Source organism: Nerophis lumbriciformis, linkage group LG30 (genome assembly GCF_033978685.3).
Source record: "Nerophis lumbriciformis linkage group LG30, RoL_Nlum_v2.1, whole genome shotgun sequence".
NCBI lineage: Eukaryota > Metazoa > Chordata > Actinopteri > Syngnathiformes > Syngnathidae > Nerophis > Nerophis lumbriciformis.
This window is the reverse complement of record NC_084577.2, coordinates 17,341,661-17,357,590: the sequence shown is the minus strand read 5'-3', so window position 1 is coordinate 17,357,590 and position 15,930 is coordinate 17,341,661. Positions and strand designations below refer to the sequence as shown.

General features: G+C 40.5%; 1 protein-coding gene across 1 annotated transcript in view; it reads left to right on the top strand.

Moving 5' to 3' along the window:
* Positions 1 to 14,407, top strand: part of pid1 (phosphotyrosine interaction domain containing 1) — a 90,353-nt gene extending 75,946 nt beyond the window's left edge. Inside the window, exon 3 of the mRNA XM_061925681.1 lies at positions 12,329 to 14,407. Coding sequence (XP_061781665.1) covers positions 12,329 to 12,829 — 501 coding nt within the window. The 3' untranslated portion in view covers positions 12,830 to 14,407. The remainder of the gene's footprint in view (positions 1 to 12,328) is intronic.
* Positions 14,408 to 15,930: the final 1,523 nt, after the last annotated feature.

The following is a 15,930-nucleotide window of genomic DNA, read 5'->3' as shown; positions in this document are numbered from 1 at the left end:
CTTGCTCCTGATGGGTCGTGGTTAACGCCATCAGTGTGTGAATGTGTGTGTGAATGGGTGAATGTGGAAATAGTGTCAAAGCGCTTTGAGTACCTTGAAGGTAGAAAAGCGCTACACAAGTATAACCCATAAATAATATTTCCTTTAATTTAATTAGTTTGCACTGTTGGAATTAACACACTTTTTGTGTCTTTTTACGCATTGAAATCAGAAAGGACGCAAATTTCTGCTTATAATAACAATATCACTAATACTTGGTTAATATTCAAGTCACGAAATGTAAATGGAGTATTGTTGGTGCTTTTTGAATGGGTGTTCATCAGATTCTGTGGGCGAAATAGTGGTAAGCGGACTATTATTTACTATACTAGTATGCATTAAAAAAAAAACTAGAGCACCACTTGCAATGTGTCAAGGACGGCGTGGCACAAATATTGAAGATCTTTGCTCCTTCTCAACTCTGTGGTAATATTATTTTCGCAAAATAGACTTTCGCAGTTTTTTTTCATAGTTTGGCCGGGTTCCAGTGCGACTTATATATGTTTTTTTCCTTCTTTATTATGCATTTTCGGCAGGTGCGACTTATACTCCGAAAAATACGGTATGTTCTCTATCTTATTTAATGCCCAAATTGATCTTTGATTGCAATAAGAAACATATGTTTAATCTATCATGAGATTCTGTGTTAAAATAACGCCAGTAATGACAATTTTTGTGGTCCCCTTTATTTTGGCCTTCACTTTGTGAATGGAAGTCTCTCACTGCAGGCAGATGAATGACGACAATTTAAACAAGAAATTCAATATCAAACTCTGGCCGTACGATGGATACGGTCCAGCCTTGGGTGGGGGCGGCGGCTTTGGCTCGTTGCATTTTTGGATCACTCATCATGATGACTTTTCGACAACATTATTACTTTCGTTGGCCATGACTACCGTTAAAAAGTCATTTTGGCAAATGGTAGCTTTCAACTGAATTTAGACATTTTCATTCATAAGTAATAAGACATGCATTCATTGAAAGTCACTTCCAGTAACGGATGGTTACCTTTTACCAGTTGAGTACCGACTCTACATTACCAATTTTTGGTAAATTGTGTGTTAATGAATGTTAATTTTTTAATAAATAAATCTAATTGTTTAATGTAATATAAAAATTAGCTGATTATAATAACATTGCTGTCCAATTGTTATATCTTTTTTTCTTATTACATATCTGAGTCTCATTTGCAAGTATTATATAGTAGACTTTGCGTGCAGTTGCAATTCCAATACATTAAATGACAGTAGTGTATAGACAACAGTGTGTGTTGACGAGCTAAGAAGTAGTCTTTGTCATTCAGTTGAATGTGGCAATGTTGTCTTTTGTTGCGCCTTACAAAGTGTTTGTACTGTAAGTATTCTATGTATTACTCACCAGCTGTTTGATTGTAACTCACATCTTAGTTGTGGTTTTCATGACCAAATTTGAAGGTGTCGAAATCGCCATGTAAAATTGCTAATGCTAATTAGTAGCATGTCTTAGGCAAATCCAGTGCAAAGTATCATCAAGCTAGCACATTCTATGTTTGAGCGTTTTCTATCAAACATCTTGTGTTGGCATAGAGAATTTAAACATTCAATAATTCTCAAACTGTGGTACGCGGGCTCTATCTCGTGCTACGCCAAAGATTTGATTCATATTTTAAGTACAGTGTTTTATTTACCTGAATTTAAACACAGTGTTACTGTTCAAACTGTGTGTAATGTTACAGCGGTCAAAAATATTACCTAATTTTGGTCGGACTATAGAGCAGCACGCACTAAATTTTAGAAGAAAAAAATATGTTTCCATATATTAGTCGCTTAGACTATAAGCAGCAGATATGTATACCTTGTGAAATTATTTTTTTACACATAAATATTTTGTAAATATGTATTTACATCTATTAATTGTTTCCAAACGGTGCCTGTAAGACGGCAGTAAAACGGAAGCAAGATCGCTGACTTAAGAATATGTCTTGGCAAGCCTTAATCAATAATTATGAATAATTGTGATTTAAATACAAGCAATGATCGGACTGACATGTTATGATCTGTTGCCCGGATCATGTTTTGTTCTGTTAGTTTGACTACCTCAGTTCTGTTTTCAGCACCCCTGGGTTTGTGTTTTGGTTTCCATGGGTGCTGATTAGTTTCACCTGCCTCTGATTAGTGTTCGGGACGCTCACCTGCTCCTGGGCACTGTCTGTCTGTCTTATTTGCTTCGATGCAACAAGTTACGTCGTCTACTTATTTAATTCCTTATGCTAAGCTTTCGCGCTAACTTCCTTGGCTTTGCTTCCCGTGCGATCGGCATGCTAGTTTTATTTATTTTGTATCCTGTATGATTTATGCAAATAAATCATTGTCTCACCCATAGGTGGCGATCTACATTTCTGCCAGTGGGTGCTCGGTGTGTGTGTATTAGTGTTGTCCCGATACCAATATTTTGGTACCGGTACCAAAAGTATTTTGGTACTTTTTGGTACTTTTCGGTACTTTTTTAAATAAAGTAGACCACAAAAAAATTCATTATTGGCTTTATTTTAACAAAAAATTTTTTTACCGTGCATTAAACATATGTTTCTTATTGCAAGTTTGTCCTTAAATAAAATAGTGAACATACTAGACAACTTGTCTTTTAGTATTAAGTAAACAAACAAAGGCTCCTAATTAGTCTGCTGACGTATGCAGTAACATATTGTGTTATTTTCCATTCTATTATTTTGTCAAAATTATTAAGGACAAGTGGTACAAAATTCATTATTAATCTACTTACTTACTTTCTCTTTTAACATGTTCTATCTACACTTCTGTTCAAATGTAATAAACACTTATTCTTCTGTTGTTTGGTACTTTACAATAGTTTTGGATGGAACCACAAATGTGGGTATCAATCCGATACCAAGTCGTTACAGGATCATACATTGGTCATATTCAAAATCCTAATGTGTCCAGGGACATATTTCCTGAGTTTATAAAAATTATATAAATACAAAAAAAAACGGAAGAAGATTTTGTGATGTTAAAAAATATCGATGTAATCATAGTACGCTATTATACGTGGTATAGGCGTAGATCCACCAATGGCGTTTGTTTATATTGTAGCGTCCCGTAAGAGTTGGTGCTGCAGGGGATTCTGGGGATTTGTTCTGTAGTGTTTATGTTGTGTTGCGGTGCAAATATTCTTCCAAAATGTGTTTGTCGTTTTTGAACCGGCGCCTATGATCTCACCTGCACCTTGCCTCCGGAGTTCCTGCTGCATCCTGGGAGAACGACCCGCGCCTAACCATGTGACCATGACGTTACATGAAACTCAATGTAACAGAGTAGAAGTAGTGTTTGTTCCTCTCAAATATGCTCAATTAAAAATAAAAAGTATGTTTCATTAAAACAAGTAGAATTTATCTAAAAAGTTACTTAAGTAAATGTAGCGTGTTACTACCCACCTCTGCCTACTTCCAACGCACCCAAAAGGTTTTAGAGTGTTCACACCCTGGACAGAAGTGATGCCCAGAAAGGTTTTTGGCTTCCACTGTGTGCATTTTATTTGACCAAAGAACTGGCAGTGAAGCATTATGTTTTGGTGGTGTGAAAACCGCCATGTTGATTATTATTTTTTCATACTTCCTGATATTTGTGTTACATTCTTCCCTGTTCACTGGCTAGTAAAACCACACACCTTGTGACTGGCGGATTGTTATGCAGGCGCTCTCTAAAAGACCCCATTCAGTTGAAGAAACGGCGGAGAAAAAAAAGTGGGAGGTAACCCTGGCAGGGGCAGACTAAACACCACCTGTGGAAGATGGGAAGCATGTGCACCAAGCCGGACACGGGTGTCTGGTCCCTGTCATGGATGCTACGCGCGAGTCAGTCTGATATACGCTATGTTTGATTATTTTTCTCGACGTTGACGTCACTGTGTAGTGTGCGTTATGAAAAAGTGAGCGAATGTCGCAAGTAAATTGTTAAGATCCGTGGCCCGGATCATAGTTTGTTTATGTTTTGTCTCTTGTTGGCTTAGTTCTGTTCCAGCACCCCTGTTTTGTGTCTCCTTGGTTGCCATGGTTATTTACTGTTTTCACCTGTCTCTGATTAGTGTTCAGGACGTTCACCTGTTTCTGAGCGCTAATCAGAGAGCTATTTAGTCCTGCCTTTTCCCGTCACACAGTCTGGTTTCCTTGTTTGCATCACGCAATAGCTAACGACATTTTCTACCTGCTTCCATGCAAACCCATACGCTAAGTACCGTATTTTTCGGAGTATAAGTCGCACCGGAGTATAAGTCGCACCTGCCGAAAATGCACAATAAAGAAGGAAAAAAACATATATAAGTCGCACTGGAGCCCGGCCAAACTATGAAAAAAACTGCGACTTATAATCCGAAAAATACGGTATTGTTCTATAGTTTGATTCCTCCCGTGCTAGCCTCCTTAAAGGCCTACTGAAACCCACTACTACCGACCACGCAGTCTGATAGTTTATATATCAATGATGAAATCTTAACATTGCAACACATGCCAATACGGCCGGGTTAGCTTACTAAAGTGCAATTTTAAATTTTGCGCGAAATATCGTGCTGAAAACGTCTCGGTATGATGACGCCTGCGCGTGACGTCACGGATTGTAGAGGACATTTTGGGACAGCATGGTGGCCAGCTATTAAGTCGTCTGTTTTCATCGCAAAATTCCACAGTATTCTGGACATCTGTGTTGGTGAATCTTTTGCAATTTGTTCAATGAACAATGGAGACAGCAAAGAAGAAAGCTGTAGGTGGGAAGCGGTGTATTGCGGCCGGCTGCAGCAACACAAACACAGCCGGTGTTTCATTGTTTACATTCCCGGAAGATGACAGTCAAGCTTTACCATTGGCCTGTGGAGAACTGGGACAACAGAGACTCTTACCAGGAGGACTTTGAGTTGGATGCGCAGATGCGGTACCGTGAGTACGCATGCAGCTGCGGCTTCCAAACATTTGATCGCTTGCCCCTACGTGCGTTCCGCTATGTGCATGTCACGTACGTAACTTTGGGGACTTTGGGGAAATATATGTGCTGTATGAACTTTGGGGAGGTGAACGGTACTTTGGGCTGTGGGATTGAGTGTGTTGTGCAGGTGTTGGAGTTGTATTGGCGGGTTATATGGACGGGAGGGGGGAGGTGTTTGTTATGCGGGATTCATTTGTGGCATATTAAATATAAGCCTGGTTGTGTTGTGGCTAATAGAGTATATATATGTCTTGTGTTTATTTACTGTTTTAGTCATTCCCAGCTGAATATCAGGTCCCACTCGCCTCTCACAGCATCTTCCCTATCTGAATCGCTCCCACTGCCCTCTAGTCCGTCACTCTCACTTTCCTCATCCACAAATCTTTCATCCTCACTCAAATTAATGGGGAAATCGTCGCTTTCTCGGTCCGAATCGCTCTTGCTGCTGGTGGCCATGATTGTAAACAATGTGCAGATGTGAGGAGCTCCACAACCTGTGACGTCACGCTACTCGTCTGCTACTTCCGGTACAGGCAAGGCTTTTTTATCAGCGACCAAAAGTTGCGAACTTTATCGTCGATGTTCTCTACTAAATCCTTTCAGCAAAAATATGGCAATATCGCGAAATGATCAAGTATGACACATAGAATGGACCTGCTATCCCCGTTTGAATAAGAAAATCGCATTTCAGTAGGCCTTTAAGCTTTGCCTACCGTGCTATTGGCACGCCTTTGTTTGTTCCTGTGTGATTTATACTAATAAATAATTTCCGACCTGCACGCCTCGTCCGGAGTTGTCCGTCTGCATCCTGGGAGAACGACCTCCTCATAACCATGCGACCCGATCGTTACAGAAGGAAACCAGACTGAGTGACGGGAAAAGGCAGGACTAAATAGTTCTCTGATTAGCGCTTGGAAACAGTTGAGCATCCCGAACACTAAAACAATAAATAACCATGGCAACCAAGAAGACACAAAACAGGGGTGCTGAAACACAACTGAGCCAACAAGAGACAAAACGTAAACAAACTATGATCCGGGCCACGGATCTTAACATAAATGCATGTATGGCATGGGTGTCAAACTCTGGCCCGCTGTGTAATTTAATATGGCCTTTGAGGCCATATCAAATTACCATTAGAGCTGGCCCGCCGGTATTATACAGCGGCGGTGCCGCTGTAACACCACATTTACCGCTAATACTCATATTTGCCAACCCTCCCGATTTCCACCCGGACAACAATATTGGGGGTGTGCCTTAAAGGCACTGCCTTCAGCGTCCTCTACAACATATCGTCACGTCTGCTTTTCCTCCATTCAAACAGCGTGCCGGCCCAGTCACATAATATATGTGGCCTTTACACACACACAAGTGAATGCCATACAGGTCACACTGAGGGTGGCCGTATAAACAACTTTAACACTGTTACAAATATGCGCCACACTGTGAACCCACACCAAACAAGAATGACAAACACATTCCGGGAGAACATCCGCACCGTAACACAACATAAACACAACAGAACAAATACCCAAAACCCCTTGCAGCACTAACTCTTCCGGGACGCTACAATATACACCCCCCCGCTACCACCAAATGTTGATATTTACCTCAGAAGGCTGCAAATAGAAAAGAGGCATTCAATTTTTTATCTAAATTTAATTTAATATACCATTGATTTTTTTTCGTTTGTTTTTTGAAAGTTGATTTTGCACTATTAAGTTATATAAGCGTTGCTTGTTCCATATTCAGTGTTAAAGCAAATCGGTGTAGCAAACTGAGCAATAATTAACGTTTTATTCATGCACTTTCTCTTGCTACTTCAAGGCTTGAATGTTTGATTCATTCATTATTGTTATTTTATTTTCAAATGTATTATTAGCCTGTGGAAAAAGTTTATTTTGATATTTACCTCAGAAGGCTGCAAATAGAAAAGAGGCATTCAATTTTTATTTAAATTTTATTTGATATGCCATTGATATTTTTTAAATTATTATTGTTATTATTTGAAACTCAATTTTGCATGTCACTAAAGTTATTTAAGCCTCGCTTGTTCAATATTCAATGCAAAACTTGTTTGGGTCCCTATTAAAAGATTAAATTGTTCAACCTTGGCCCGCGGCTTTGTTCAGTTTTACATTTTGGCCCACTCTGTATTTGAGTTTGACACCCCTGATGTATGGGAAACACTGGGGTTTTGTCAGTGCAGTAAAAAGACTGGTGAGATAATCCAGATGTTATTATAATATATACATCATTCAGTCATATCATGTAATACAGTGAAATTGCAGTAATAATTGCATGTCATATCCTTACATCCTCCGCAGTGTCAAATGTAATAAAATCTTGCAAGAGAAGTGTAAACATAGGGAGTGAAAAGTACTCGAGTATTCGGCTCGCCAAAGGCCCCTCCTCTGTGTGTTTTTGTAAAGCCATAAAGAGTAGTGTGGCGAAAGGGCACGAGTCAGCTATTATTGCTGGGCTGTTCTCAGACTGGCCGCCTTCCCATCAAGAATTGTGCGGAGAACTTCTTTTCTTATCCGTCGTGATCGGCGCCGTCTGCCGCGATCCTGGTATGCCGTGTTGTTGTTATGGTATTCTATAGAGCTCCCTGCAGACGCTCGTTTAGCAAAATGGCAAAGATTTCTCGTTGGGTAGGAGATTAAAGAGGAAAAAAATGGGACTAGGTTTGATCGCTCAGCAGCCAAGAGACCACAAGTTTTTGATGTTGTTGTGCTTCCATAACATAATGTTGTTGTTGATTCTTATCTTCTTTTGGACAAACTGCATCATTTTGGACTGATTCCAACCCTTACCTCTACAGCAGAGGTGGGTAGAGTAGCCAGAAATTGTACTCAAGTAAGAGTACTGTTACTTTAGAGATTTATTACTCAAGTAAAAGTAAGGAGTAGTCACCCAAATATTTACTTGAGTAAAAGTAAAAAGTATATTGTGAAAAAACTACTCAAGTACTGAGTAACTGATGAGTAACCTGTTCGTTTAATGATGACGGCAACAAATAATCAGTGTTGGGTTAGTTACTGAAAACCAGTAACTAGTTACAGTTACTAGTTACTTTATTTCAAAAGTAACTCAGTTACTAACTCAGTTACTTACACCAAAAAGTAATGCGTTACTGTGAAAAGTAACTATTTAGTTACTTCCTTTTTTCTTCTTTTTTTTTTAAAGCTCCCATTAATGCCCTTTTTGCCTTCATTTCAGTACTGTTATTGCACTGGAGAATAATACAATCTGTTGATCAACTTGACATACATTTTTATTTTCTTTTTAACATAATGAATGAAAAACAGTGCAACATAAAAAGGCATTCCTCCTTTCTTTAAACTTGGACCAATGACCATTAATAAAAAACAAGTTTAAGTGCAACATAAAAAGAAACATCATCTTCCTTGAAACATAGGTAGTGAAATAAAGCCTGACATCTGGAGTGATGCTGCTGTCTTCCACACTTGGAGCCATGGATTGTAGAATCCTTGTTTTCAGTGGCAGGATCATTGACACAGATGGTGAAGTTTCAGTGCTCAGTAGAGATGGAACACTTTTAAGCACCTGGAGGACCTCATCTGCCACTCTCACATCATCATCAGACAGGGTGACATTTGTCTTCAGGGTGTTGTGGGTCAATGCAGAGTATATAGCTGCCTGCTGCTCCAACATATCATAAGTGGAGTTCCACCTCGTTGGGACATCATGTATGAGCAGGCAGCTTTAGCATTTCTTGCTTTGTCTTAAGCACATGAGCAGCTGTTGTGCTTGGGTGGAAGTAAGAAACCTTCCTGATCCTCCCAAAGAGGCGCTCCATCCTATTGACTGAGATTCCCTTCTGTGATGCCAAATTCACTACATGTGCAAAGCACCTATCTGTGGTCCCAGTCCTGCCTCATTCTCTGTAATTATTTGATTTTTGGCATTATCACGTGTGACTGGGATATCTTTATCTTCCATTCCTCCACTGCTTGTGTCAGTACCTGCGCAAGGTGACTCTCGTAGAGGGGGCGTGTCTTCTCATCTCCCAGTCTGCTGTGATGAAGTGAGCGCTTATAGTTCCGCTGGACGTCCACCCGTCTGTCATGAGCGCAACAGATGATGCTCGGGATAGTTCATCCACAACTTTTTTCTTCTCCTGCTCATAAGGATCTGGCACAATCTTATTGCTCAAGTGGGTGCGCGACGGGATGTCGTAACGTGGTTCAAGCACGTTCAGCATGTGTTTAAAACCCTCGTTTTGCACAACCGAGTCTGCACTTATAAACACACCGATTCAATGGCGGGGGCGTTCAAGCTCCTCCGTTACTCCGCTCGCCATGACCACGCTGTGTGTGGACTGAACGTGACAACAACTTTTTTTTGTTTGTTTCATATATCAAACCGCGGATCACCTCCCCCCACACCCACACACACATAGACCGCGCCTCTTTTCTTCTCTCCGGCTTGTGACAGAGGAAGATTCAGAAGAACGCGACACCGCAGCGCTTCTGTTTCTAGCCGATACTACATCAAAAGTAACGTAAAATAACGCAGTAACGCATCATGTAGTAACGGTAACTAAATTACTGAATAAAAAAAAATAACGCGTTAGATTACTAGTTACCGCCGAAACTAACGGCGTTACAGTAACGCGTTACTTTGTAACGCGTTAGTCCCAACACTGCAAATAATGCACAAAAACATAAAAATAACAATGAGCAAATTCAGAGCCAGGAATATCTCTTAAGCAACTAAAACAACAATATATATTAAATAATAATACATTAACATAAAAAAATTTTAGGCAAATTGAGCCACAATAACTTAACAGCACCATAGGCTCAGTAGGCAGAAATTACAAAGGAAAATAACAAGTTAGCCTTTACGCAAACCATAAACTGATAGGTGTGGGCTGCACCTGGGAACACACTGTGCACTTCTGATTGGTGTTTCTATGCATGCGTGAGTGTGTGTGTCTTGTCTGTCTATGAGGCTGCAGTGCATTAATAAATGTCCCCACACGATGTACATTTGACAGTGATTCATAGCAGGGAAGCTAACATCAGCCTACGGTGACAGCCAAAATATCTACTAACGTTACTTACCGCGATGTGCTTCCTCAAATATGACGTTGAGTTCATGTAAGCTTAAGCTTGTTAATCATGTGACCGCCTGGCTCTGTTTGATTGGTGAAACGGAGTCTAACGTCACCAGTGACTGCATTTGATTGGTGAAACGCAGGTGTGCGATAGATCCTACTTTGAAGGTCTGTCTGACAAACCAAAACAAACAAAGCGTGCGTTAACAGATCGATAAAAATCAGTAGCGAGTAGCGAGCTGAATGTAGACAAATGGAGCGGAGTAAAAGTAGCGTTTCTTCTCTATAAATATACTCAAGTAAAAGGAAAAGTATGTTGAATTAAAACTACTCTTAGAAGTACAATTTATCCCAAAAGTTACTCAAGTAGATGTAACGGAATAAATGTAGCGCGTTATTACCCACCTCTGCTCTACAGTAGGTATCAGTATGTTTTTGTCACTAGCCAAAATGTATTTCTTCTGATCATCATTCAGATTAGAATCTTACCGTGTACATGGACCCTGAAAAAATATTCTAGTTATGACGTGCATTTTCATGCATCACACCTTAAATCGGAATACTTTATTTTGACATGCGCAGCACATACCGAAAACGGAAGTAGAAGAAGAAGCAGTGACTTCCGCTGTTAATAGACAAGCTTTGTGCATTTCTGCTTGTCTGACGTTGTGACGGTATTTCAATCAATCAATCAATCAATCAAAGTTTATTTATATAGCCCTTAATCACAAGTGTCTCAAAGGGCTGCACAAGTCACAACGACATCCTCGGCTCAGATCCCACATCAGGGCATAAAACACTGTACTTAAACAATGAATCAGGCTGTCCTGTTGAGTTTTTGGGACTCATATTGAGTCAGCAAAATGGATAAACCTTGTCAAAAAACACAGAAAAGACACTGAGAAGAAGTATTGGGACTAACGCGTTAGTGTAACGCCGTTATTTTCGGTGGTAACTAGCAGTCTAACGCGTTATTTTTTATATTCAGTAACTCAGTTACCGTTACTACATGATGCGTTACTGCGTTATTTTACGTTATTTTTTATGTAGTATCGGCTAGAAACAGAAGATCTGAGTGTATTTTATTGGAGTGCTGCGGTGTCGTCCTTCTGTGTCACAAGGAAAAGGAAAGCCGTGCTTTGTGTGGGGGGGCGGGGGACACGTTCCTCCAGGGCCTATGTACTTCGGGGCTAACAACCTTAACTTTACCCGGAAGTGGGTCTTTACAGCTGAGGGTGAATGACGAGGCGGTTTGTTGCAACTTTGTGACTTTATTGGACGCAGCCATCCACCAAGCTAGATCACCTGCACGCACTCACTGTTGCCGCTTGCTCACCTCTCTCGCCCACTCACTCACTGGCGTCACTCACCTCACATGCTGTCATATCTTAAAGGGCCACACACTCACACACATACGCTACTCTTATAACAACTAACAAGACATCATGGCAAAGCCAGAAGTCGAGTTTCTTAACATGGAGACATTCTCAATACTTTTCTTTTGTCAGTAACTAACCCAACACTGCTGAGAAGTGACCAGTGTACTGTGTACTGGGTAGCAAGTGATGAGGAGGGCTCTGCCTCCGCAACAATGCTGCGCCCTGCTTTTTGCCTGCAGGCGGGACACAAAACACATGACTGAATGAGGCGTTCGCTCAGTTGCTTGTTAATATTAGCGATGGAACTCCACCAGAGCAAGTTAATGTATTCAAATAACTTGATCTTTGAATGGGTCCTGAGCGTGTTTTTAAAGCTTGTATTGATTTTATTGGTCAGAATATTTCTGGCTGTTTTACAGATCAATCAAGTTAGAAAAATAATCATTTACCCACAGTTACTTCCTGTATCTGATTATGCTGATGTTGTCCACCGAAACACCACTGACTCTATCCTCAAACCTCTCAACATTTTGGACAACTTCATGTGCAAATTTGTCTTGAGCTGTCCATTCACAACTAGACATTGCCTCGTGTACGAGTCGGTCATTGGTTTAATCTAAAATCTATGCATAATTTTCACTGGGTCTTGTTTCTTTTAAAAGTACATGTTAGAATGTACTTGAAACAGCTTTTGGTTCAGTATATAGCTCCATATTCTCTTAGACATGTTACTAATCCTTTTACTGCAGTCCTTAGAATTTACAAAGAAAAAAGTTGAAACTCCATCTGATTGGAATAATCTTCTTCCTTCACGGACATTATCAGTCTTAGAAACTGTTTGTCATTTCTTGCAGGTGACCTACCTGGGCAAGGTGACGGTTTCTGGGACCAACTTCCTGTCCGGCTGCACAGAGTCAGCGGTGGTTGGTCTGGTGGAGCACCGTGGCCTCGCTCAACAGCAGGGTATGGTCCCATCGGGCGGCTCTTTGCTGGAGATACGGCCCTTCCAGGTACGTCTCCACCACCTGGACGGGCAAGCAGAGGCCTCAGTAACCATGGACACCTACCAGGTGGCAAGGATCGCGTACTGCACAGCCGACCATAGCGTCCGACCCAACGTATTTGCCTGGATCTATCGGGAGATCAACGACGACCTGTCCTTCCAGATGCACTGCCACGCGGTGGAGTGCGAGAGCAAGCTGGAGGCTAAGAAGCTTGCGCACTCGATGATGGAGGCTTTCCGCAAGACTTTCCACAGTATGCGCAGCGACGGGCGCATCAATAAGAGCGGCTCGTCAGATGAGTTCGCTGAGGAGTTGTCTACGCCTGAAGATTCCACCCCGGACGACGGTTGAACTGCCAATCATCACAACTCCTGATCCCCATTCTTGCAAGACAAGGGGTGAAGGGAAGGACGGTCAGATTAGCTGCTCTCTCTCATTCTCCCCTATTACTTTCTCAATGGACATCAATAGCGGACTCTCTTCTTGATGATACAACTTCAAATTTAAAGTCGACCCTGAAGACATTTCTTAGATATTTACATTCCAATTTCCCACATCCACAAACAGAGGTACTTGTATTTAGTTCTTCAAGCAAAATGCAATCCCTGTTCTTCAGACCCCTGTCTTAAGAAAGCCTTTATCAGGACCCAGCAGTGCTTGGCATCTGACTATTCGAGGCCCCAATCGAGAGTTCTGGAGACGGCATTGATTCTATGTGCATGAATGCCTTCATCTTTGATCAACACAAACAAGGTTATACATTGAAAGCACTTCATAAACCTTATGGTACCTTCTCCAAAAAATAATTTCCCTGCAAAGACATCTACTGGTGTGGATGGTACTTAAATCAATAACTACAAAGGTACTTCAGTAGGTGTAAGGCAGCAGAAGAACGTAGGTACCGGGTAGATATTTCAGATGTTCTGAACGGGCCGGAAGCTCTGGGACATCCCAATCGTTCATGTCCAATTTCTGTTTCAAACATACCAAAATCCAGGCTTATTGGTGCCTGCCAGATTACGTGCCTCGATTTCCATCCCACATGGTCTAAGTCCTATTTAGTATGTGTGGCCATGAATGTGTCCGGATTCTGTTCTATCTCCGTGTTTGTATGTGATTGTGTGCAAAACAGCCTTCGTAGAAAACGGAAAAAGGCCAGATGAATAGTTGAGGCGATGGATGTCGCGTGATAGGTTTGAGACGAGGAATTCCTCAAACAAGCAAGGTACTGTGCCCAGTTTGAGGGCGATGCTGACACCAAGGAGCCTTCCGACAGACATCCTATCTGCCAAATTATGAGGAGTTAAAAATGCTACACACCATCTCCCAACATCTCCTCACGCCATCAAGGAGCTTTCTGGGATTATTCTTTTCTAATGGTACTATAGTCAGCAGATGATTGGGGGATTTTCTTCAAAAAGAACGTTGAACCAGTGCTGGTCCACACGCAGCCTACAAACCAGACAAGGCTTCAAGCTAAGTTACAACAAATGTTCAGCCATACGTTTAATTCTACATACTGTACAAACGTGCACATTGTGTCGGATTCCCACTTGATAAGCTTATGTAAATACAAATATGTCAGTTCCCGAATATTACAGAGTAAATGTTGATAGATATTTTAAATTTAAAAACAAGCTGACATATATCGTACCATAAAGGAACAGTGTTATAAAGCCTACTGTGAATCATAAGTGGAGAGTTTGATAGAAGTGATATATACGTGTGTGTGTGTGTGTTGGATGAGACTGAATGTGGTCGCAAGAGACGTGTGCAGGTTCAAGTGGGAGAAAACTGTTGATTACTCTGTCCAGTCTGTTTGGAAGCTCAGACTTGCTTTAAATGTTTGACAAATGTTACCTAAGTGTTTTCTATACAGTGTCTGCAAAGATCAAGCAACAGTTGCATATAAAGCATTTACCCAGACAATGTCGTGTGAGGCTCTCTTTTTATTCTCCAGACGCCATCGTTTTATTCACATGTTTCCATTAACTCTTGTTTGATGTCAAGTGGATTGGTGAAGTCCTTGTTGTGGTCGTGGTGTGGGAGGACATAAACAAAGTATGTTCTGTTTCCCAATATTCTGACGCATTGCCAAGACAGTACAGTACAGCCTAAGCTTGCACACACACTTTACTCATTATATTTTGACAGGTTTGATGATTTATTCAATACAGCAGTACAGTGGATTTGGAAAAAAAAAACCCAGACAACAAAAGATTTAATTAAAGTGGATGGATGGGGACAAAAATATTGCATGTAACCATTTAGGGATTACATCCGTTTAATGTAGAACGGAGCAGTCCAAATGTTTACACCAAAATTAAAGGCTGTAGCAGCCATTTCGATGTGTTTCATCTTTTATTGGTAAATAATAAGAGACGTGACGGTCGAAAAAGGAAATATTTACTCGCTCAGCTCGCAGCTTTCGCTGATTCACGGGTATTCGAGTACCCAACTAATAATAAAGACTTGACTTAAATCCATTTTCCCATTACTTACAGTCGTTCTTCGCCACATCGCGCTTCAAATATTGTGACTTTATCAGCTACATTACTGATGTTTTTTTATTTCGAGCAGATACTACCAGATTTTTAACCAAAATTACTCATTTTCACAAATACACATGGTTAAATGAACTAAAAATGTCAATACTACCAATTTTTTTTTAATTATTTCATTCACGGATACATCTCTTTCGCGACTTTTAGCTAAGTAGTCAGCACGCTCGCCTCTCACACCTGGGTTCGCCCCCCGCCCGGAGTAGTGGGAAAAAAAACAACGTTGCCGAGAGAGAGTACACCCTCGCTACACGAAGCAGAGCTGTCTGTGATTGACAGCTATGAACACCAATCATTGCATTCTGCGTTAAAATCGCAGGCTTCTGATTGGTTATTTTAATTATTATTATTTTTATTTTTTTTTGTCATAAGAAATTACAATCATGTATGCTTACGGACTGTATCCCTGTAGACTGTATTGATCTATATTGATATATAATGTAGGAACCAGAAATATTAATAACAGAATGATTTAATTTAAAAAATAAATAAAAAGTTTTTTCTTTTTTCTTTTTCTTTTCTTTTTTTCTTTTTTGTGCGGCCCGGTACCAATCGATCCACGGACCGGTACCGGGGACCACTGCATTAAGGCAACCATGACTACAGTAGTAGTGTAGAGATGTGAGGTTCACAAACGATTCAAGTCTTTTGAACGGCTCTTTTAAGTGAACGATAAGATTTGATTAGCAGTTGTGAGCCATTTTTTTTATTTGATTTTTTTATGTAAATGCAGATATAGCGTCACCAAACTGCCAACTGGAACAAACAATGAGTAAGATTGAAAGAAAACAGTAACATTTTTATTAACTTTTTATTTATGTTTTTTACTTTTATTTGTGTATTTATTTATTTGTATCATCTTTTTAGGTTATTTGTTCTGATATGTAAAGT